The sequence below is a fragment of the Ipomoea nil genome, unplaced genomic scaffold (genome assembly GCF_001879475.1).
Source record: "Ipomoea nil cultivar Tokyo-kokei standard unplaced genomic scaffold, Asagao_1.1 scaffold0642, whole genome shotgun sequence".
Lineage (NCBI taxonomy): Eukaryota > Viridiplantae > Streptophyta > Magnoliopsida > Solanales > Convolvulaceae > Ipomoea > Ipomoea nil.
Genome location: NW_017617070.1, coordinates 2,185,317 through 2,211,261, shown reverse-complemented (window position 1 = coordinate 2,211,261; position 25,945 = coordinate 2,185,317). Strand labels below are relative to the sequence as shown.

General features: G+C 36.5%; 2 protein-coding genes across 3 annotated transcripts; both read right to left on the bottom strand.

Moving 5' to 3' along the window:
* Positions 1-3,166: 3,166 nt before the first annotated feature.
* LOC109174612 (putative late blight resistance protein homolog R1B-13) lies at positions 3,167-5,052 on the bottom strand. Of its 2 annotated transcripts, XM_019323856.1 has the most exons (3): positions 4,053-5,052; positions 3,813-3,867; positions 3,167-3,354 (listed from the first exon to the last, which is right to left on the bottom strand). In XM_019323856.1, the coding sequence occupies exons 1-2, from the start codon at positions 4,965-4,967 to the stop codon at positions 3,850-3,852; spliced, it is 933 nt and encodes a 310-aa protein (XP_019179401.1). In that variant the 5' UTR covers positions 4,968-5,052; the 3' UTR covers positions 3,167-3,354; positions 3,813-3,849. The 2 variants fall into 2 exon arrangements, with proteins under 2 accessions (XP_019179401.1, XP_019179400.1); XM_019323855.1 differs by lacking the exon at positions 3,167-3,354 and having other exon boundaries at positions 3,724-3,867.
* Positions 4,979-12,467, bottom strand: LOC109174423 (putative late blight resistance protein homolog R1B-17). The gene is made up of 4 exons (XM_019323659.1): positions 12,463-12,467; positions 6,350-6,778; positions 5,131-6,316; positions 4,979-5,003 (listed from the first exon to the last, which is right to left on the bottom strand). The coding sequence occupies exons 2-4, from the start codon at positions 6,768-6,770 to the stop codon at positions 4,979-4,981; spliced, it is 1,632 nt and encodes a 543-aa protein (XP_019179204.1). The 5' UTR covers positions 6,771-6,778; positions 12,463-12,467.
* Between the last annotated feature and the right edge of the window lie 13,478 nt (positions 12,468-25,945).

Sequence of the window (25,945 nt, the reverse complement as noted above, 5' to 3'; positions counted from 1 at the left end):
TGAGGCAACCGGTGAAACACAATGGTTTAATATACTTCATGTACTTTTTTCCTCGTCTAGTTTTTTCCCACTGGGTGGGTTTTCTAGCGAGGTTTTTAACGAGGCATGAGTATAGTTATTTAATGGCCAAGGGGGAGTGTTATAAATATTTTACATTGATGGCCATTAAACCATGAGACCCTTCATTTGCCTTTCATTTAATCCCTTATTTATGTTGAAGAGTTGAAAGGTTGTATGGATCACTATATATATGGTTGAAAGCTTAATGAAATGACATGGTTGTTGTGCCCTACATTTGGTATTCTTCTTCTTCTTCTTTCTCCCTTTACTTCATTACATATACACGCATATACATACATATGAACCTTCTGCTGTGGCTGCTTGGCCTAAACCAGTTAACATCAAAGAGTTAAAGGGTTTCTTGGGTCTTACAGGGTACTATAGGATCTTTATCAAGTCTTAGGTACCATAAGAAGGCCACTCACTGATATGTTAAAAAAGAATGCATTCCAATGGAGTGGGGACTCAGAAGCTGCCTTTGAGGAATTGAAACAAGCTCTGTGTACATCCCCAGTATTGACCTTACCTGATTTCAACAAAGGGTTTGTAGTAGAGGCTGATGCTTGCCACAAGGGGATTGGGGTAGTCCTTATGCAAGAAGGGGGGCCATTAGCTTATTTTAGCAAGGGGTTTGGAACTAAGCATTTGGACTTGTCCATTTATGAGAAAGAATATTTGTCAATAATTAATGCCATAAACAAGTGGAGACCTTACTTGTGTGGGAAACATTTCATCATTAGGACTGACCACCAAAGTCTAAAGTTTCTGCTGGAACAAAAAATAACTACTGTCATGCAACATAAGGGCCTCACCAAGTTGCTGGGATTGAGTTATGAAATACAATACAAGAGGGGTCAGGAGAATTGTGTGGTTGATGCTCTTTCCAGAAAAAGGGGTGTGGAACAAACTGAGTTCATGTCCATCTCAACTGTTAGGCCTCTATGGATTGAGGAGATCCTGAAAAGCTATGATGGGGATGAATTAGCTGCCAAAGTCTTGACTAAGCAGCTGATTGTAGCAGAAGCAGATGCGGCATTGATTGTCCATGAAGGGCTAATTTGTCTTGGAATTAAGTAGTGGTCCAATCCTGTAATGGTATAATTATCTCGCAAAGGAAGTATATATGCTTTAGGGATTTTTTAAGAAATTGGGATGCGTGATTGCAAATCCATCGATATTCCTATGGATCCTAATGTCAAACTCTTCTCAAATCAAGGTGAAACACTATCAAAATTAGAGCATTACAGAAGACATACCGTATTACAAAATTGAACTATCTCACAATTACTCACCAGATATCTTCTTTGTAGTAAGTGTATTAAGCCAATTTTTAAAAGTTCTTGTATTGATCGTTGGAATGCTGCTATTCGATTTTTGAAATACATCAAGAAAGCATTAGGCCAATATAATGATTGCTTTATGAAGATAAAGGTCATACTCAGATCATTAGATACTCTAATGCTAATTGGATAGGTTTTCCATTTGACAAAAGCTCCACATCTAGGTATTGTATTCTCATTTGTGGTAACTTAATTTCATGGAAAAGAAAGAAATAAGATGTAGTAGTCAGATCTAGTGCAAAAGATGATGAATATCGTATCATGGTTTTAACTACATGTGAAATCATATGGCTAAAGCATGTACTTCAAGAGCTACAATGTTGTGATTGTACACAGATGACATTAATATGTGACGACCAGGAAGTTCAGTATATTGCTATGAATCCATCTTTCATGAACGAACCAAACATATTGAAGTTGATTGTTACTTCATTAGGGAAAATGTTACATCAGGATTGATTACTACAAGGCATGCTAACTCCACTAATCAATTGGCGGATATTCTTACTAGTCATTTAGAGGTCCTATGATATATTATGTTTGTAACAAGTTTAGCGCATATGACATGCCACTCGCCAGTTCCACCCGAATCTTGAAAAGTCGGTGAAGATGGCAACATCCATTTGGTCGACGGGGGTGGGAATTATATATATATATATATATATATATATATATATATATATATATATAGATGTGTATTCAAATGAGGATAAGTATATTATAGAGGACTGTGAGGACAGAAGTAGTGTGTGCCATTAGCTGGTATGTCGTGTGCATGGCCGAATGTAGTCGTGTGCCACAGTTTGTATGTCGCGTGCTAGATTTGTTAATTTATAGAGTCTGGGTTCAAAACCTGATGTTTACATTATGTATTAAGTTGTGTGCATGGTATTAATTTGTTGTGTGCCCATTATAGAGGATATCCTCTATATATTGTTGTCCTCATTTGAACTCAACCCTATATATATATATATATATATATATATATATATAGTGAAGGAGTCACATGAAGACTAGGATAGAGAATCATAACTTGACTCAAATACATATAGTCCTAATACATATAACCTATACTATATGCTCAACTTAATTGAAGGAGAGTGTTAAAATAAAAGAGTCATGTCCTATAAGAAGAGTCATGCCTTATAGTTTAGGTTCCTTACTTGTATATATACTTTGTTGTACCAATCATTTTGAAGCATCATATTCATGAATGTGTTTCTTGACAATGATATAAATAAATCATATAATAGTAAAATCCAATTTTAAAAGTAAAAGAATATTTCAAAGATGCACATAGATTAAGAAGTAAAATTAGTACAAAAATATACTCCGTAACATTATTATATTAAAAAAAAAAAAAAAAAAAAAAAAAAAAAAAAAAACTCAACACTACCAACTTGTTTTGAGTTGCAATAAAAATTTAATTACATTATTTCATAAATGGATTGTTTATAAAATTATAGATTGATATTGTATATTATGACAATTTATATCGTGGATCAAGGTCCACATAGCATTGTGGATCCTAAATCAAAACGACGTCGTTTTGAATCTTTTGATATTTAAGCTTAAAAAGATTTTGTAGTTTCCTGTTTTTAGGTACAGAATTTAATAACATGAGACACAAAAACTCACTAGCAGATTCATTATATTCCAAACTACGTCATTTAAGACCAATTCAGATCCACAGTACACTGTGAACCCTGGTCCATGGTATAAGGTATATCATGTAATAGAGTGTTGAGCCAAAATATCCACAATAATAATCCCACAGCAAGTACAAAACCACTAGCAGATTCATTATATTCCAAGCCAAAGCTCCAATCAGCAACTTCAACCCAGAAAAACAAAACATTTCAGATCACCGAAACAGCCAACACCTCACATTTGTGCCTCTAAACTTGATCTTTGGAGATCTGGGATTCAGCTATAGAAGCACCTCCTCATTTATCTGTGTTTAAGATCATATCGGATAAGATGTTAAAGAGAAACAGAATGGTGAAATCATTTATTCAGCATATTGCTCACTGTCTTCCTCCTATTCACGCACATCCATCCTTAAGTGTAAATGTTTGGAGTACATATAAAATTTTCTATTTATATATTACAGCTCCTGCTATGCTACCCCAACATCATATCCATATATCATCACTGCTTAGCTTTGTTGCTCTTAACTTTTCATCGCCTCTCAATCTTTGTAGTTTTATGTATGTGTTTAAGAATTAGATGTTAAGGAGAAACGAAATGGTTGATGAAAGATTAAGATTAAAAGCATATAAAAATACAGAAAAAGCCAAAAAATCAAAACAACTAATTACGTGTGATTTTTTTTTGAGAAGAAACAAAACAAAATAAACATATAGTATAGGTGTATGCAAATACATACAACACACTTATTTAAGTACCTACCCTCGTCACATCCTTCCTTTAATTTGAGATGTTTAATTTACTCTGGCGGTCCATCCTGGAAACAATAAATTAAGTTATTAACGCATTTATATAGGTAAAAAAAAATGAGATACAGAAAAATGAGAGAAAGCATGCACATAACTATTGATTGCAGAGAAATTGCTACCTTGGGCAAAGAATTTAAATAGCATGAAATGTGAAACGGTCGGAGATGTAATGGAGACAAGGATAGAAAGAGACCTGAATATTTTTAGAATGAACAAGGAGAGCATCAATTCCATAGCTCCGCTGCTGCTCATCTTGAATACGATTTGCGGAAGCCAAAACAGAATGCCGACATTTATATAGATCAATCAATGCAAGTGTGGTGATATCAGCAAACGCAATAGGGATCTCTCGCAACAAACAGCAACAACTTAACTCTAAATGTTCAAGCACAGGGAAATGATCACCCACAGCATTCCAATCTTCGAGACATGAGCTTTCAATTACCAACATTTTCAATTGACGGAACCCTCCCTCATATGGCTCCCACTCTTTGCCTTCACAAGCATATATCAATTTTAGAACTTTTAGATTCGGCAACATACCAATGAACCTTATATCACTCCATGGTAACCAAGTACAGACGAATTTGAGCTCCTTAAGATTTGGTAGAAAACTAGTTGCCCAAGGGATGTCGCTATACGGAAGTTGGAGATCCCAACATTCGATGCTTAGTTTCTCAAGCTGCCCCAAGTGCACAAAATTATAGAAACCATCTGAATTTTCATTTTCAAAATCCTCTGAACCTTTAATTCCCAATTTTTTTAAATTTGGAATCCTTGTAAAAAGATCCTCTGTACAACACTTTGGACGCAACCAAGATATAGTCTCTATGTTTCTATGAACAACCTTGGAAGCCTCTAATGTAAAAGGAATTATGTCCACATAAAAATTCCTTAACAATGGCATTTTCCAAATTCGAGATGCCTCACGTGAACCCAATATAACACTACATCCACGAACAATAAAACTTTGCATATTCCAATGCTGAAAGAGCTTTAGTTTAAGAGAGCCTACATTTTCACTTAGGGACAAAGCTAAGTATCTCAAGTGAACAAGATTTGCCATATATAGCATCTCACCTTCAAAGTTCCAGAATCCAAGTTTCATGTCTACTACTCTTAATAGTTTGAACTGACAAAGCACCTTAATGTTGAAATCAATATTATCAAACGAGTGTAAGGAATGGAATTTTCCAAAGCCCATAGATGTAATTTGAATATTGTAACATTGAGGTTTAATACTTATTATCCAAGGACAAGCTTTTGAAAACAAGTGCTGTGATTTCTTCTTGTTGAATGGGAGTTTTATTGGCCCAGCAAAAGCACCATGATAATCATTTCCAATGACATACAAGAGATTTTCACATCGAGATTCTCTTAAGCACAAGTCTCGCAACAGATCATGCATCCTAATTGTCTTGATTTTGCCATCATAACTCTGTTTACCAATTATAACAAGACTTCTAGCAACAAGATCTTTCAAGCATTCCGTGGCCACTTCCTCCAGATTCTTATTGTTCACAGCCCCGAAAAATCCCTCTGCTGCCCACAACTTAACTAACTTCTTTACAGGGATTTCATAATCTTCTGGAAAAACTCCAAAATATAGAAAGCAAGCTTTTGACAGGTGTGGTAATTGGTTGTAACTCAAAGATAGTACACTTGAACATGCTTCATTAGAATCACCAATTACACTTTCTGCAACATTCTTCCACTTTTCCACCTTCTCCTCTGTCTTGGAGAGAAGACTAGCTACTAAAGTAATAGCTAGAGGTAATCCTTTACATTTCTTCACTATGTCTCTACCAATTTGCTCAAACACTGAAAGAAATTCTGTTTGACCAAACACATTGCAGTAGAGATTCCAACTTTCATTGGCATCTAAGAAAGGCATGTTAATGATAGAGTTATCTGAACTAGCAGTATATTCAGCCACCTCTCTGAGCCGAGAAGTCAGTAGTATACGGCTTCCATTATTATCATCTGGAAAGCACCTTTGCACACTATCCCAAGCTTCTTTGCTCCATATATCATCTATCACTATCAAGTATCTCTGATCCTTCAAGCGTTTACGTAGCATTTCTGCTAATCCGCCTTGGTCATTGCTGCTTTGTTCATCACTTGATGCACTAACACAACCAATAAGGCATCTGAGCATTTGCCCCACGGTATACTCTTGGGATACAGTAACCCATGCTTGCTTGTAAAAATGAGAAGTAATTGATGGATCCTTGTAGACTTCCCCAGCTAAAGTGGTCTTGCCTATTCCTCCCATGCCAACGATTGATACAACTTGGAGCTGCTCAGCTGATTGTTGCGTGAGCTTATTCAATATCGTCTTGAATTCCTTGTCGCATCCAACCATTCTACTGTCAAACTTTGAAGCGCTGTTGGAAAATTTACTCACAGTAATATTATTCTCGCGTTCTGGATTAGCAGGCTGCGATGATGTTGAACCAAGGAGTCGTAGTCCTCTTTGTCGCATCCGACCAAGGAGTGAAACGCCAGTGATTGATGGACCCTTTGCAAACTCGTGTTTACTTTTAATCTTAATCAACTTCTTCTTGAGGTAATCAGTCTGTATTACAGCTTGAATAAAGATTCCATGAAGCTTGAGGAAGCAAGCAAGACGCTTCGTCCAACTCTTTGCTAGATAAATGGTAGTCAACTCCATCTCAATCCTTTCTTCAGCTTTGAACGCTACATATCTCATCTCTGCCTCTAGATCTTTCATCGCCCCCGCATCATCATAGGTGATCTTAGATTCCTCAAGACTTTCTTGAAGGAAACTAAGATTTCTATGGAGAGAGACCATATTTCGTTTATAAATAAGAGGCAGGCGTGGTTGTGATTGCAAGAAGAAATGTAGATGGAGTGTTCCTTTAAGCGAAGTTACAGCAGCATAAGCCATTTGTGTCTGTCTATGAGGTAAGATGATCAGAGCAGTACTAAGAAGAAATGAAAGATGAATGTATGTGATACAATTTAGACAGCAATTCTCCTGTCAACGCTAAAGTCTAAACAACCATTGCATGATTTTAAAATTAGCGGTAGCGGTTAGCAATGTTTTTTTCTAGGCTTATTCTCAGGTAATTTAATATCAAATATTTGTCCAATTATTTTAATTAACATTTCAAATAATTTTTTTGAAAACAACATTTCAAATAATTTAACTCTTTTGGTTTAGATATTAGTTTGGTGGTCATAATATTTAAATATAATTATATGTAAGAGAAATTACATTTTTGGTTATCGAGTTATACGGACTCCGTCCCTAAATTATACCCATGTCCATCTTTAACCTCTCAATTTTGACTAAAGTGGCTTTTTAGTCCCTCATAAAATGAAGCTTCGTTCTAACAATGAGTGCATTTGGATTTGGTTCAAATATTAGAATCAAAATGTTAATAGGAATCAAATATTAAAAAAAAGAAATGGGAATGCATTTTTTTTTTTCAGTAAGCAGGCCCTAACTGTAGGAGGCACCTTTAAGTCTATACCATACTCATGAATATAAGTGAATAAGGGTGAGCTTAGAAATAGGAAAATAATTTTTAAAAAATAATTACTTTTTAAAAAAATATTTACCTTTTTTAGTGTTTGATTCAACATTAGAAATCAGTCATTTTTTATTCCGTTAAAAGAAAATATTATATTTTTTTTTTCTGTTTGATTCATTTTTTAAAAACATGAGCAACATCTAGGTTTAAATAGATGCACAAATTAGTGTAGAACTGTAGACCCTTCAAAATATACACAACATGAGAAATAGTTCCTAAAATTGAGGAGGTCATGTAAAGCCTTTTTTTATTATATCGCTTAGTATGCTATTATAAAAATATAGAGGTGGTAGAATACTAAAAGTGTGGTCAAGACATTAGACATAGATGAGTGAGCACTCAACCATTAAGGCAACATCCCGTAGTCGTAACGATTGTAAGTCTTAGATCCCAAGTAAACTATTTTGGCACATAGGCGCGTTTCGAGAATCGTGAGAGGTTTAAAATAGAAGTAAAAAAGATCGAGTTAGAAGTACTGTGACATGACCTGGGGACTCAAAAGGTCAAATGAAATGAAGAAAACGAATTGTAGAGTGAGGACCAAGGGTAAGGCTGGCAGTCAATCACGCCCGTAAAGATCAACCGGACGCTTTGGTATTTTGATAATATTTTAGTATAGGAAATAGGAATGTCCAAAATCCAAATCATGCGATTTTAATGGCGATGGAAAGCTAATTCAAAGATTTATTACTACTTTTGTGAAGATTGAAAAATCTAATTCAAACTTGTATAAGGTGAAAAATAGCTTAGAGATCATAATTGTTGCACAAAGTATATAAATCACAATCAACGTCATGATGTGACTCTGAGCGTGGATCAGGCCAATATTTTATAAGTAGGGGCGATTCCATCAATTATTAAAAAGGAAATTGGTAGTTATTTTTAAGGACTTTTCACTCTCTAACTTCTCTCCACTTAGAATAAAGTTATATTATGTTAAATTAGAGTTCAAGTCAATATTGAAATTCAATTTATTCCAATTTCAATTCAAGCTTGTATCTTCAATCTACATTGGATCAGAGCTAAGTTTTCATTACTTACATTTCAATTATTCCTTCAATTTTACTTGTGTTTTCATTACATGCAATTCCGTTGTGCCTTTACTTTACAAATCTAATCATGAATAGATAGATTTTCTCTGAGATTTGGATTAAGCTTGCTCTTATTATAGATGCTTCTATGATTTCAATTGCATAAAAAGAGTATGTATTAAATTAGTTAAGGTTGTTGTTGTCAGTATGCTATAATTTGATCTCTTATATCATTTAGGGTTCAATAATTATGCTTGAGAATCTTTGGAATTGTTTGTAGTTATAAGAATAGGACACGCAATAGACATACTACATACTCACAATTTCAATCTCGCTTTGAAAAAAAGGGGATTAGAAAAAGATCGACTTTATGGATTATGTGTTTGATAAATTGATTCAATTAGAATTGAATCGCCATAAGAGTATGATTCTTTGGTAATTGAAGTTTGTAGCTCTTCATATAAATAAGAACAGGAAGAAGAAGAAGAAGATTACCTAAATTAAAGCAGCATTAAGAAATCCCAGTCTCTAACCACAAGCAGATAGCTAAGCTTATCTCCACATGATGGTGGCTGAGGATGATGGTGGCGCCACTACTTCTTCTGATCTTCTTCTTCTTCTCTTCTTCTTCTTCTTCAATTCCTCCTTGCTTAGCTTGTTGCTGCTAAGGATTTAGTATTGTATGGCTGTGGATTTTGTTGTTCGACGCCAAACAGATCTGTTCGAACATGGCGCTCATTTAATAAGAAGAGGGGTCTGATCAAATTTTGTATGTATGATTTGGAACAAGTACAGTGAGGCTAAAATATAATATAATAGCTCATTATTATATATATTATGCCCATCATGTGCATAGTTGACATTAATACTTAATTTTGTTTCATTACCAGAAAAAAAAAAAAAAAAAGAACAAAAAGAAAAAAAAAGCACATGGTTAGGGCAATTTCCTTCTGGCAGCAGAGCGAAGCATTATGTTTTAAATTGCAAAATGACAGCATTATATTGACTTTTAGTACTTCAAGAAATAAGTCTTTAGTATAGTTGAAAAATATTTTAAAATATTTTTAATAGTTTAATTATTACTGGTATTATTTTTCTTAGTGTAAATTATTTGAGATTTGCAAGGGGTTTGAATCGTTAGTTCATGGTGGGCATTGCAAGTCCAAAGTTTGAACATTATTTTCCTCAAGTGCGATATTGCCAAGCTTGCAACATAAGTTTCACCATGGGAGACAGGTCTTAATGAAGTTGAGCTTCTTAAGATTTAGTTGAAAACTAATTACCTCATAAACAGTGGCGGAGCCAGGATTCCTTGGTGCGGGGGGGCCGATCACCGCGGTTGCCATCGTCAATTGAGGAAATCAAAAAAAGGATTTAGGCATTTAGCTATCATTTAACTACTACAATATCTAAACTTTTTGTTGTTGTGAGGACGGATGAATCCATCCCCAATAAAGAATAATTCATAAAAAAAATTCAAAGATTTCAAGAATAAAAAAGAAATGAAAAATTACCTATAGATTTGCAGATTGAGAATTGAAGAAAATCTGACTGTCTGTGTATTGCCTTTCTGGTTTACAAGTTTGGAATTTGGATGGTTTGAGTATAAAACTTAGCAATCATTATTGTGTAGACCATAGTCCATACAAGCTATGTGGACCATATTTTGTATGTTATAAAATAACATTTAGTACAAAAATATGTATTTTTAATATATTAATAATGTAAATTGTATTTAGGAAAAGTATATTATTTTATATAATGTGCATTCAATACACAAATAATGTACATTTAGTATATTAAAAATGTACTTTTTGTTATGGTCCACACAATAATTTGCCAAAATCTAGTCTAGAAATTTTCTTGGAGGGTAGAAAATTATATATATTGGTGAGGGAGCCACAAAACAATCATTATAATATTAATAAATAAATAAAAAAAGATTTGTGGAGAGGGGCCAAGCCGCCATTGGAAACAGGTAATCCTAATTCTAAAATGCTACTCTATAATCTATACTAATTCTAGAATTTGTTTTGAGGGGGGGGGGGGGGCCTTGAGGGGGGGGGGGGGGGGCAAGGCCCCCTGCTCATACAAGGTGGCTCCGCCACTGCTCATAAATGTCTATTTCCAAATAGCTCATTCATTCATTTCTGGTAATAAATAAAAGCCTTAACAACACTGCGTAAATTCCTGAGTAATCCAACAAAATAACAACAGCAATAAACCCACATGCAACAAGTACAGTACAGTACAAAAACCACCAGTAGGCAAATTCATATAGAGTTCTGCTACATGACATTGTTGGATATATCGTTGGTAAAATCCAAATAATAATCCTATAAAAAGATTACTATTTGGGTTTTACCAACGATATATCCAACAATCTTAAAACCTTATACCTTGTTTTTCCTGTTGGTTTAATCTCCTAATTTCCTTGAAGAAAATGGAGAACCCCGTACTGCCTAATCAAGGGGAGGAAAATGTTGCAGTGGTGAGAATGGCAACAACATTGCAAATTCTCAGGCACCATCGGTGAACGTTGGTTCACAAGATGGTGGGAGCACCGAGGGATACATCCCTACGATGCGGGTCCCTACGGTACCAAGTGGTTCGGCTGAAAGACCGAAGAAGTTCACCGGTAGTGGATCGAACTTCAAGAGTTGGCAACAAAAGATGTTGTTCAACCTTGCAACTCTTGGCTTGACAAGGTTCTTGACCGAGAAAGTTCATGAGTTAAAGGAACAAGATGCCCAATCCGTGATGACGGTTGGCTAATGGAAAGATTCGGACTTCCTATGCCGAAACTACATCTTGAACAGATTGTGTGATGCGTTATACGATGTATATCGCAAGATTGGCACATCGGAAGCGCTGTGGGAAGCCTTGGATCACAAATATAGAAGTGAGGATGACGGGACAAAGAAATTTGTGGTTGGCTGATTCCTCGACTTCAAAATGGTTTATTCAAAGACCGTGCTTAGTCAGGTAGAGATTTGCAATTGATCTTCGACGAAATCCGTGACGAGGGCACGGTGTTGAGTGAAGCCTTCCTAGTGGGATATGTGATCCACTTGCTGCCTCCAGGGTGGAAGGACTTCAAGAACTACCTTAAGCATAAGCGAAAGGAGATGAACGAACCTGGAGGACTTGATCCAGCGACTCAGAATTGAGGAGGGGAACAGGAAGAATGATGGGCGAGGTCCTATCATTAGTGGCGCCAAGGCCAATGTTGTGGAGCACGGTAAAAGCTCCAAGACGAACAAGAAGGACAAGCGAAAGCTAGGTCCGAATGGAGGCATTACTGTAAGATATATTAAATATAATATATATTAAATATAATATAATATATCTATAATATATATTAAATATAATATATCTATATATTATATTTATATATTGAGAAGAGAGAGAGAGAGGAAATAACTCTTTGAATTGATAAATAATGAATGAAGAATACAATCTATTTATACTAAATGATAAAGCTAAATTTTAGGAAATGCATGTAAGCACTAACTACCATTATGCCATTATCCCATGAAATGTTGCTGCACACTCCATGATGGCATGCAACCATTACTCCCTTTATTTTTTTAACAAATTAACTAACTAACTTACTTACTTGGTTTAACATTATAATAATATAATAATAATATTATTATTATTATTATTAACATTTCCTCCTTTAAACCAAGTTGGATATATTGGTCATCCCAATATCTCATTCTTCAATTTAAGAAATGTCTCCGTCTTCAAGTTGGATATACTGACTTGTATTTCGTTCTGTAAACTCACTTTACTCCAATTGGTTTCTTCCCAGGAGGTAAATCTGTTAACTCCCAAGTACGACTCTTTTCAATGGCACGAATCTCCTCATCCATCGCCTTAAGCCAATGAATTTCTGTAGCAGCCTCCTCAACGGATAAAGGGTCACAATCTGCAAAAAGAGCAAATTGAATAATCTCTTCATCCGACAGGTTATTATCATGGCCCAACACATAATCCTGCAAGCGAGCTGGTAAGTGGCGCTCGCGCTGAGATCGTCGAACTGACGGCTCTGGCTGCTGTGTAGGAGACTGGACATTATCTGGAATCGGTTGCTCTTCAACAATATTTTCAACAACAGGAATAACAACTGAACTTTCATCTTTAGCTAACCAATCCCAGGCACCATATTCATCAAAAGTGACATCACGACTTATAACAACCTTTTTAGTTTCAGGATTGTATAGTTTATAAGCTTTTGAAGCGTCACTATAACCAATGAATATGCACTTCTCACCTTTATCATCCAACTTCTTTCTCAACGGATCTGGCACATGTGCATATGCCAAACATCCAAAAACCTTGAGATATTTGATAGAAGGTTTTCTCCCACTCCAAGCTTCTTCGGGTGTCTTATCACGCACACTTTTAGTTGGACACCTATTCAACACATAGACAGCACAAGCAACAATTTCTGCCCAAAAAGGTTTAGGCAGATTCTTGGATTTCAACATGCACCTTACCATATCCATGATAGACCTATTCTTCCTCTCAGCCACTCCGTTTTGTTGTGGAGTGTATCTAGCTGTCATTTGGTGTTGGATACCCTTCTTCTTCAGAAAATCATCACAGGCAATATATTCTGTACCTCTATCAGTTCTCAAGATTTTAATTTCATAACCACTCTGCTTTTCAACAAAAGCCTTAAATTGTTTGAAAACATCACATGCTTCAGACTTTTGCTTCAGAAAGTAAACCCATGTTTTTCTACTGAAATCATCAATGAAAGTAATAAAGTACTTACAACCTCCATGTGAGGGAACCTCCAACGAACACAGGTCTGAATGAATAATCTCCAACTGTTTTGTGGCTCTCCTTGACTTGCCCACAGGGAAGGGATCTCTATGCTTCTTCCCAATCACACAAATCTCACATATACGATCAGAGACATTCACAACAGGTAAATCAGAAACAAGTTCCTTTCTCGCAAGATAGTGTAATCCAGAGAAATGGAAATGCCCGAATCGCATATGCCATAACCACTTTTCATCACAAACTTCAGAATTAAAGCAAGCAAGGAGAGTATGCTTAATTTTCAAAGGAAATAGTCGATTTTGGGACATATTTACCTTTGCAATCAAAACTCCTTTAGAATCTACAATGGTACAACACCCCTGAGCAATATGTATCTTATATCCTTTTTCTGACCACTGACTCATACTCAACAAATTTTGGTGTAGTTCAGGAACATAGAACACATCGGATATAAAATTTTGAGTACCATCCTTCAACTGAATAGAGATTTTACCTTTTCCTAAAATTGGCACCTTTGACTTATTGCCAAATGTCACTTCAGACCGGACTGATTCATCCAGTTCAGAAAACAATTCTTTCTTCCCACACATATGGTTACTACACCCAGTATCCAAGAACCATATGTTCTTATCTGCAGAAAAACTATCGCTGGCTAAAAGTAAAGTTTCAGAACTCTCACCAGACTTTTCAGCAGAGTTTTCAGCAATGTTTGCTTGATTTCCACGATTGTTGTCCTCATTATACCAACAATCTGCAATCTTGTGTCCATACTTGCCACAATTGTAGCAATGAAATGGAAATTTACCTTGTTTGGTATTACCTCCACCTCTTCCTTGGTTAGAGTTACCACATCTTCCTCCTTGGTTGAAGTTACCACGACTTCTTCCACTAGAACCTCCTCTTCCTCTTCCACGACCTCTACCAGATCCTCCACCTCTTTGATTAGTGCCAGTCACATTAAGGGTGACTTGACTCTTCAAAGCTTCTTCTGCTAGTGGTTCCGACTTTGACGCAATTCTATCAATATGACTTTCTACCATACCTTTAAGCTTTGCAATTGATAAGAGCTCAGTTTTGTGTGACTCTGTTATTGAAGCCACCACATAGTCATACTTCATCGGCATAGTTCGAAGAACTTTTTCAACCACTGCACCATCTTCAATTGTATCTCCGTATAACTTCATCTTATTCACCATATCAATAAGACGAGTGAAATACATATCTACTGTTTCTGTAGAGGTCATCTCACAATTATCGTACAATCTTCTCAACGACTGCAACTTAGACTTCTGCGCCCGATCAACTCCTTTGTGTGATACCTTTAAGATGTCCCAAGCTTGTTTTGCTGTTTGAGCACGAGCTAATTGCCCAAAAATGGAATAATGAACACCTTGGTGAATCTGACCCAAGGCCAATTTATCTCGCCGTATAGCTCCTGCTTCAGCTCCTTCTTGTAGACCGGGATCAACAAAGCTCCAAAGATTTTGAGCTTGCAAATGTGTGGACATCATAATTTGCCAATAATTGTAATCGAGTTTCCCGTCCAATTTGGGACCCGACCATACAATATTGAAATTTGTTGTCATATTTCACTACGGGAAATATTTCGGGGTTGAAAGGTTGACTGGCTCTGATACCAAATGTAAGATATATTAAATATAATATATTTAATATAATATATATTAAATATAATATAATATATCTATAATATATATTAAATATAATATATCTATATATTATATTTATATATTGAGAAGAGAGAGAGAGAGAGGAAATAACTCTTTGAATTGATAAATAATGAATGAAGAATACAATCTATTTATACTAAATGATAAAGCTAAATTTTAGGAAATGCATGTAAGCACTAACTGCCATTATGCCATTATCCCATGAAATGTTGCTGCACACTCCATGATGGCATGCAACCATTACTCCCTTTATTTTTTTAACAAATTAACTAACTAACTTACTTACTTGGTTTAACATTATAATAATATAATAATATTATTATTATTATTATAACAATTACAAAGAAAAAGTTTCATGGTAAATGCTTCAATTGTGGCAAGTCTGGCCACAAGTCTTCTGAATGCAAGGTTCCAAAGAAGAAGAACAACAGTTATGAAGCCAACATGGTTGAAGAAGCAACCAGAAAGAGGCCGAGATTAGCCTTTCGGCCATGGTGACCGAGGTGAACCTTGTGAGCTCTAACCCACGTGAGTGGTTCATCGACACCGGTGCAACTAGGCACTTGTGTTGAAACTGAGAGATGTTCAACACCTTTGAGACCATTGAAGGCGAAAAGGTGTGGATGGGAAACTCCGCATAGTCTGCTGTGGAAGGCATGGGCAACGTGGTTCTGAAGATGACTTTCGGGAAGGAACTGACGTTGAACAACGTGTTGTATATTCCGGAGCTGAGGAAGAATGTGTCTGGCTTGCTACTGAACAAACATGGGTTCGAGTCAGACAAGGTTGTTTTGTCTAAGTTAGGAATGTTTGTACGCAAAGGTTATGTAACTGATGGGCTTTTTAAGCTCAATGTAATGCATATTGTCGTGAATAAAAGCAAAGTTACTTCTGTGTACTTGCTGGGGTCTTCCAATTTGTGGCATGATAGACTAGGTCATGTTAATTTTAATTTTATACATAGATTAATTAGCATGCACCATATTCCTAATTTTCAAATTAACACAAATAACAAATGTGAAATTTGTGTTGAGGCAAAACTAACGAAAGTATCTTTCAAATTGGTTGAAAGGCAAACTGAACCACTAGAATTAATCCATAGTGATTTGTGCGATTTTATTTATATGGGTGCAAAACCCTAGGTTGATCATCAATAATTGATTGAGGACAAAGGAGTAAATTGGCTTGCTTGCTCTAAAAATCAGGCAAAGGTTGAAGGAGTCTCATGGTTCACCTTGTACCATGGACCAAGGTCTAAAAATGATTTTGGATAACTTGGGGTCAAAAATAGATTTTATAAAAATAGTTTCTAGTTAAAACACTTGATTCCAGTTTCACAGGTTCCTCCTAGGTTTCACTCAGATTGACTTTTTGGGTCAAAACTTGGTACATAAATGTACTTGAAACTTAGGATTTTCGAAATAGGATAACTCTTGGTGTTGAATTTATTTAAAATCTCAGTTAAAAATATTTAATTCAAACACTGTTTTCGAAATAAAATTTTTGGAAGGGTGAAAATAGCTATTTTGAAATTTTATAAAATAGAATTTAGAAAAATTATTTTTGGGTTGTCATGTGTGTGTGTGTATGTTTTGCTATTTTTAATTTTTTCTTTTTTTTGGAAGCAGAAGCCATTCCAGTTTACCAAAATATATAATATGTAGTATGATTTGCAATAGAGTATTGTGCCAATTAAAATACTTGCCTAACCCACCAAAAGATCACTCTCATCCTCCACATCCAATTCTTCCTCTTTTGTTGTTTACACGTTTCCTCTACAATTGATAAATTAATTAAGTAAAAAAGAAAAGGTGAACACACTGCAGTTAGATAGGTAACGAAATATGAGATAGAAGTGAGCTGAGAGGAAAAACAGATCAAATATGATGGCCATGAAGAATTCAAGTAGCATGAAGTAAGTGCATGTTAAATGGTCACACATATAATATATTGGAGGGATAGAAAGAGGCCACAATATTTTCTGAACGAACAAGGAGGGCATTTCCATAGTTGTTGTATTGCTCTTCTTGTTTCAGAGCTCAGCGAGGGAAGATGAAAGAAAAATATATTTTCTCATTACTCAAGCCAATAGAAACAATATGTTTTATATAAGGAAATTAGAGGGAAAAGAAACAACTAGCTAAAATAACAGAAGCAGCTAACTAACATAACAGAATGGAGAAAGGAGATGCTGCCAAGTTTCAACCATATTGATCTCCTAATAGCCCCCCGCAAGCTGGATTGTATAAATTGAGCAATCCAAGCATGGATATATAGCTGTGAAAAGAGCCAGGGCAGTGGGCTTAGTAAAGGTATCTGCTAGTTGATTTCCAGAAGTAACATGGAGGAACTTGATGATGCATTTGCTCAGCTTCTCTCTAATCAAGTGGCAATCCAGTTCTATGTGTTTAGTATGCTCATGAAACACTAGATTCTTAGTAATGGCAATAGCTGACTTCCTATCACAATCAGTGTTGTAAAACTCGGCCTAGGCGGTGCCATGCCTTGCCATTTTTTATTGTAGTCGGCCATTACTCGGCCAAAATCAGCCAAAATCGGCCAACTCAGCCGATTCGGCAAACTCGGCCAACTCGGCCCAGTCGTCTGATTTTGACCGATTTTATCCGATTTTGACCGATTTCGTCTGATTTTGACCGATTTCGTCCGATGTCGTCTTTCATTAATTATTGATTTTAATATTATTATGATGTTATGACTTATAAATTATCATTATTTCATTTATTTGGATGTGTTATTTTATTGAATGTTGAAAACAGCCTCATTAAAATTATCAAACTACAAGTCTGTCACTAATTTTTTAAATTTTTTTGGTGCCCGCCTAGCGCCGCCTAGATCCCGCCTAGGCGCACTACTGGAAATTATGGAATTTCCGACCACCTGAAAGTAATCTTAAATCAAGTCGAAAGCAAAAAGTGGTCGGAAATAGCAACAAAGGTTTTTCCGGATACAAAAAGTGGTCGGAACAAGGTTTTCGACTTGATTTAAGATCACATTCAGGTGGTCGGAAATTTCATAATTTCCAGTAATGGCGCCACCTAGACGCTAGTATAGGCGTTGCCCCGGGTGCCCGACTAGCGCCTAGCGCCTACTGCAACCATGATCACAATACACAACTGCAGAGCCATTATGGTTTATCCCAAATTCTATGAGCAGATAGAGCAGCCATTGGACTTCACAACACTACAAAAAACGTGAAAATAACGATGGATTTAGCGACCGACCTATTCCGTCGCTAACTTAGCAACGGAATAGCGACAATTTAGTGACAGATGTTAATTTTTTTGTTAAATTGACTTTTAGCGACGAATTTGCGATGAATTTTGCGCAAAAATAGCGACGGAATTGCGATAGCTTAGTGACGAATTTTTCGCGGGCTGATTCCATATTTTCTATTTGCTACAGATTAGCGAAGAATTTTGAAATCCGTCGCTAAGAATAATAAAAATCTTAAATGTTAGCGACGGATTTGAGAATCCGTCGCTATACATACTAAGCGGGTGTTTTTTTTAATAACTTAGCGACGGATTTCATAATCTGTCATTAAGAATGAAGACATTTTAAATGTCCGTCGCTAAAATATTAAAAAAAAAACTTTGTATATTTAGCAACGAATTTTAAAAACGTCGTTAAATTTACAAGTGAATTTTTAAAAAAATATTTTAGCGACGGAGTTATAAATCCGTCGTTAAAAATACAAAGTAGTTTTTTACATTTTAAATATAAATCCGACGGATTGTGCTTCCTTCACAAGTAATGGTTCTCTAAAATCCCTCTTATAATTAATAAAAATCTATTAAATAATTAATAAAAGTATTCTTGCCTCCCTACATCATATCCATAATCCATGTCCCCAGTCCGCATTAGATGGTCCTTCCACCCCTTCTTCCGTGGATATGTGTTAATAAAATTGAACATAAGATATTTGCAGAAAACCACGAATACCATCTCACCATCTCAGCCTGAAACTAGAATATCTGTCACAAGAGTCTGATTGTACCCCTTCGCCACAAGTCTTGCCTTATATCCCTCGACAGTACCATCAACTTTGTGCTTGACCTTGTATACCCACTTGCAGCCAATAGGCTTTTTGGAAGGTGGCAGACTTACTAAGTGGCAAGTGCCATTTCTTTCAAGGGCTTTGATCTCTTCTTCCATATCCTCCCTCCAACATTCATGTTGCACTACTTCCTTGTAGCTCCTTGGCTCAAGATGGCATGTGATGTTCATTACAAATGACCGAAATGATGAATCAAGCCTGTTATCGTCCATAACTTTATCCATAGTATGAGGAGAGGTTTTTACTGGTAGGTTGTGACACACATAGTCCTGCAAATAGGTAGTGGTATGCTTTTGTCTTGTGGATCTCCTAGTGGCTTGTTGGTGAGGATCCTCAGGAGGATGAATGTGTGTCACACTAGGTGACTGCTCAGGAGTCTCATTCAGAGGGTAGGCACAAGTCTATTCATCATTACTGTTGACCTGATTCTGAGGTTGTGGGACTTCAGACACCTCTATGGGAATATCATTCATGGTGGGAAAAGGATCTAAAGAAGTGTCTCCTTTTGACGAGTGTCTTGTTGGAATGAGAAGATGTTCTCATAGAAAACAACATCCCTAAATAGAAAAAGTTCCTTGGATGCAAGGTCATACACCTTGTATCCTTTAGTGCCACTTGCATAGCCAAGAAAAACACACTTCTTGGCTCTAGCATCTAGTTTGGATTTAGGGCCTACTGTGATGGCATAAGCTAGGCAGCCAAGAACCTTCAAATTCTGATATTGTGGAACTCTTTTAAGCAGCACTTGATAAGGAATCTAATTGATGATGGCAGCAGAAGGCATAAACTGCATGCAATATGCATTCTCCCTAAAAACATCAGGCAGGTTGGCTTGAAATCTATGGGCTCTAGCTGTTTGACAATAAATGATCGTGCTTTCTTTCAACCTTACTGTTTTGTTGAGTATAAGTGCATGAGGTCTGATGCATAATTCCCTTTTGATTGAAGAACTCTCCCATGTTAAACTCCAAACCATTGCCAGACCTTATGCACTTCACACAGGCTCCAAACTGATTCTCAAACAAACTACAAAACCCTGTAATTAGATTTTTGACTTCAGACTTCACCTTTATCATGTACACCCACACTGCTCTACTATGATCATCCAGTATAGTGAGGAAATAATGATGGCCATATATGCAATAAATCAAAGCAATTAGCCGATATAGAATTACTAGACTGAAAGGGTAGCCTCTTTTGTTTAGCAAAGTGACAATAGTAACAAATTAAGTCTTTATTGATCTGAATTGTAGATTCCAACCTTTTCAAGAATTGAAGTTTGGGATATGAGGCATGTCCTAATCTAGCATGCCACAAAGTACACTTATTAAAAGCTGAAACTGAATTGCATATAGAAGAGGAAACAATGGGAAAGAGTAGGTAGTACAATCCATTTTGTAGCTCAGTTCTTCCAATCATTTTGCCATGAATAGCATCTTGTATAATGCACTAATTAGAATGTATTTTCATAGCATACTTGGAGTTCTTAATGAAGGCTCCTACTGAAATCAGATTGTAATGAAAGCTAGGAACATATAGAACATTATGCAAAATGAAATCAATAGATAGGCAGACTGTTCTAGTGTAGGTAATGGCAACCTGCTGACCATTGGGCATGTTAACATGCAGGTGGTGGACCTCTTCATGACTATTCAATAACTCCAAGTCACACACAATGTGGTGAGTAGCACCACTGTCCACTATCTACTCAGCTTTGCCATATTTAACAGAATTGAGTGAGATCATACGTTCATTTTGAAAATCAATTGACATAGTGTTGGCTAGAACTTGTGGAGGTTGATCAAGGGGTGAGTTTAGACTCTCACTAGTTGATCTTTGCATCTGCATGAACTCCATGAATTTCTTGAAATCATTCTGAGTAAGATATGCTCTCATCAACATTAGGCTGCTATGTAACAGGTGAACCTTGGATTTGATTTACTGATCCTTGGCTTCTTGATCTTGGCTTCCAACCAAGGGGATAACCATGTTTTTTATAGCATTTATCTTGAGTGTGACCTATATAGCCACAATATGTACACACAGCTTTCTTGTTGGATGCTTGTGTTTTCTTGTATCCTGGCTGAAATCCCCCATCTCCCTTAGTCATGAACACATTCCCTATGACACTACTTTCACCGGCTTGGTGCAATTGACACCCAAAACTAACAGTAGCCATCTGAAACTGTCTCTCCATTTGTGCAATCATAGAGTAGGCCTCATTGACATTAGGTAGAGGTCTCATAAGCATGATCTGGTTCCTAGCTCCAGTGTACCTCTCATGTAGGTCAATTAAGAAGATATACAATTTATCCTTTTCACCTCTTTCATTCATTTCATCTAATTTCTTGCCACATTCTCTGTAACACCCCTAATTTTTTAAAACGCTTAAAGCTTAAGCAATAAGATGAAACTATCATTAATGCCCAACAGAGCGGAAACTAACAACATAAGTATCGGAGTGCTATGCCACATCTAAGTATGAGAACCTAGATGCACATGCCAAAACTAACTAAACTAGCAATAACCACAATTGATATTCAAATATAATCAGGGCACACAGGCCATCTAAACTAAGGCTAGAACTAACTACAGCTAAGTACACGAATCCATCTAGCGCGCTCCGAAGCTACTGGTCAGTACTTGAAAAAACATATGGTGTAACAACCGTCAGCGAATAATGCTGAGTAACCCACTCCCACGCGTTGAGTACAATATAGGTAGATATAAGAAAACCATTTTGAGACTCGGGGATACAAATATAGTCCTAAACAACTCTAGCTTTAAAACCAAGATCAAGACTCGAGACATACCAATAGACTCGACATTATAAAAACACATATAGGTACTAGCATGCATCCTAAGACCACAAGACAAGACCACAACAAGACTCAAATTCTATCCGCAGATCTGTTCCACCAATCATGGCACAATATCACTCCAAAGGTACTGCAGCACTGCACTCCAAAGCGCTGCAACCCATAATGTATCAAAGAGACTGTAGCACCACACTCCAAAAGTACTACAGCCCACCGCATGCCAAATGTACTGCAGCCCGTAACACCAATGGTACTGCAACACCATACTCCAAAGGTACTGCAGCCCATAATCCCAAAGGTACCGCAGCACCACACTCCAAAAGTACTACGACCCATACCACCAAGGGTACTACAGCACCACACTCCAAAAGTACTGCGACCCCCTCAGGTCTGCCTTCCAACACAATAGTACTCGACACTCAACAATACTTCAATCATGGGATAATCAAAGGGAAGGGTACAACAAACACATAGACTCTTATCAACGATTGACACAATTCCAACACACAACCCATGGGGAACAACTTAGACCCTACTTCCAATGACAACAAGGCAACCACAAGACTCGCAAGGGAATATACAGACGTCATCTTAGGCCAACGGGATACCAACTTAAACCACATGCAATACCCAAGACCCACGACTCCTAATTCGGTATCCACGACATCAAACTAGACTCACAAACATCAAACGGGGCACAACGGGGTACGAGGAAACAACAAACGGGACCCAACGACACAACCCACTGCCCGTACCAACGGGAGGTACGGCGGGAGGACAACCTCCCGCCGTTTGCCCGCCAGCGGACGACACTGTACCAGCGGGTGGTTGTCCACCCGCCGGCCACCCGCTGGTACGGTGGCCTATACTGGCGTGTGGTCAGATGGGGGTTCATTCCCCCACCAACTACCCGCTGGTACATTTGCTCTTGGCTTATTTTCCCAACCCGGGAATCCATGAACTTACCCAAAATCAAGTCCAAACACATCCCAACACATATCAATAATAAGAAGGACTTGAACACCAAGATTAAGCCAAGAAACAACACAATTACACTCTAAACACAAGCCCTAAACATGCCAAGACTTAAGACCAAACACAATAATCGTTCAAGAGCATCAATAACCTCAAGAACATCAAGAACCCATAATATAAAACCCTAAAGACAAGCTCTAATGTAATTAAATACAAGAACATGCAAACCACCATACAAGATTAACAAGAACATCAAGAATAACAAGTGTCCACATCGTAATCCTAAAGACAAGCTCTATCAAGGCATAATCACAATTTCATACATACGATCATCAAAGGAGCCAATAAATGAAAGATAGCAAGGAAAATAGGTTTTGTAAGACATGGGTTACCTCTTAGCCTTAATTAAATCTCTCACAACTCCTAGGATCCTTCCTCGAGATTTCCTTCCAATTGATCCTTTCCTAAGCTTGGCGATGAGAAAATCCTTGGCTAGGTTTCTTGGGGAATTTCGAGTGATATGAGTGGGAAGGGCTCTAACTGCTTTCTAATCCCCTATATATAGATCTAGGAATCCTAATTAGAATTTGAATAGTAAAGGCCCACTTTCTTTAATCCTAACAGACTTAAAGGCTCTAGTTTAGGCAAAGGTCCACGATCCATTGTGGACCACACTAATTAATTAAAGGGATCCTAACTAGATTAAATCCTTTTTAACTATCTTTAAGGGAATTAATTAAATAATTAATCCAGGTTTAAAGGTCGTAACACGGGGTGTTACATTCACATTTGGTGCTGTAAGCACAACTCATTGAAGGTCTGAGGATGACCAACTCATCCCTTAGCAGTTTCTGCTTTGTAAAGTACTCATTCAGTGAATTATCTCCCTGTTTTGTCTGGTAGATTTCACACATGATCTCTACGATCTAGAAAAAATCCTGCTGGCTGAACCTTCTTTTCAAGTCATTATAATCCTGCTGGCTGAACCTTCTTTTCAAGTCATTCTAAATATCATACGATGTATCTATCCACAACACACTGCGTCCAATTATTGGGGACAAAGTACGCACTATCCAGGATACAACCATGTTGTTGCACCTTTTCTAGACGAGATATTTCTCTAAATCATCTCTGGAAGGTTTTCTGATAGCTCCATTGATGAAGGCTACCTTTTTCTTGCAAGATAAGGCCATAGTCATGGCTCTAGCCTAAGGGTGATAATTCAAACCATCTAATGGATAGGAAACGAGTTCTAATGCATAATTCTCATTGATATGCAAGAAATAAGGGTTTGATTGCGTCTAAGGATCGTAGGTCACCTTAGGGAGATTGGATCCAGGTGTGGACTGTGGAGGAGGAAGGTGCCGTGTTTCCAGTGGTACGATCGCATTGCCCGCTGCATTCCCTGTTAGATTCCCTGCTATGTTGTTAATTGGAACTGAATGGTTGTTAATTGGAGGCTAGGCAGCCATTGAAGCAAAAAGATGAAGCTCCTACTTTGAGGGCTCTAATGCGATGTTGCAGAGCTCAACGAGGAAAGATGAAAGAAAGGAAAGATATTTTCTCATTACTCAAGCTAACACCACTACATAAACAACATATAACGTTGGACATATGCAATCACTCGAGGAATCCTTTAGAGTTAATTATTTTTTAATTGTTGTGGATATGGAAATTGCTTCATTGAATACTAGATTTGAGCAATTAATGACATTTGAAAATATTTTTGGATTCTTATATGATTCAAAAATAAATTGAAGTCATTAGATAATAATGAATTACTAGAATGTTGTAATAGTTTTGCAATTACTTTTTCTCATAACAATGTTTCAGATGTAGATTTAAATGATCTTTTTTTTTTTTTTTCTGAATTAAAAGTGTTAGAGATGACTTTGCCAGACAAGTTGATATCAGCAATCGAGATTCTTGAGTTTGTCAATGTTGCAGATGGCTACCCAACGATTTCTATTGCTTATCAGATTCTATTGACTATACATGTGACTATAACATCTGCGAAAATGAGTTTCTCAATATTAAAATGATTGAAAACCTACCTAAGGTCTTCAATGTCACAAGAAAGATTAAATGGATTGGCAATATTAATCTTGAAGAGGTCATTGATGATTTTGCATCTAGGAAAGCACATAGAAGTTTTCTGTTGATTAGTTTTGTATTAGTATTGTATTTGTAAAATGTTGAAAATTTTTAAATTTTATTTCAATTTAATTAACATTAGTATTTTTTACTCGTATATAAAATTTAAAATTTAGTTATAAACATTTATGTTAACTTCTAAATATCGTATGAGGCCTTTTTTTTTTGTTCTTTTTTTTTTCACTTGCCCCGGGCCTAGAAAACTACAGGACTGGCCCTGACATCTTCGAACCCACTTTGGGACAAAGCTAAGTATCTCAAATAAAGCAACAAAGATAAGAGATGAAGCTTGTTTTGCAAGCTTCATCTCATATTTCAAAGATGAAACTACTTGCTAGTTGCTCGTTCATAGAAGAAGCTTTCTACTTCGTTTTAGATCAAGACGAAGTCTAACTTGAAAACCAAATTTTACTTTCAATCATTTCACAGCTGGAAATTATGGAATTTTCGACCACCTGAAAGTGATCTTAAATCAAGTCGAAAGCCTTGTTCCGACCACTTTTGGTATCCGGAAAAACCTTTGTTACTATTTCCGACCACTTTTTACTTTCGATTTGATTTAAGATCACTTTCAGGTGGTCGGAAATTCCATAATTTTCAGTAGTCATATGATTGATTACCATAATATTTTTAAATTGAGTAACACTTGTGTGAGACCGTCTCACGAGTCTGAATTCGTGAGACGGGTCGAATCTTTGATTAATGGGTCAAATATTTGATTAATGAGTCGAATTTTTGACATCATTAATCAAATATCCGACTCGTCTCACGGATTGAAACCCGTGTGATGGTCTCACACAAGTTTTTGTCTTTTGCATTTAGTTATCAATTATTCATTCATATTTAATTTGTTTGTTAATTATTTAAAATGAATATGTCATTGACTCATTGTAATCATGCAACTATAAAAGAGGGATTAATTCTAAATTAAAAAAAAAAAAAAGGTATATTATAGAAAGTATAAGTTTAAATTAAAGCTATGGT

Coding starts and splice junctions, on each gene's coding strand:
- LOC109174612 (XM_019323856.1), bottom strand. CDS start 4,967: ATGAAACTTGGATTCTGGAACTTTGAAGGTGAGATGCTATATATGGCA.
- LOC109174423 (XM_019323659.1), bottom strand. CDS start 6,770: ATGGCTTATGCTGCTGTAACTTCGCTTAAAGGAACACTCCATCTACAT. Junction 6,317..6,349: donor CACTGGCGTTTCACTCCTTG/GTCGGATGCGAC, acceptor TACGACTCCTTG/GTTCAACATCATCGCAGCCT. Junction 5,004..5,130: donor AAGAAGAAATCACAGCACTT/GTTTTCAAAAGC, acceptor TTCAACATTAAG/GTGCTTTGTCAGTTCAAACT.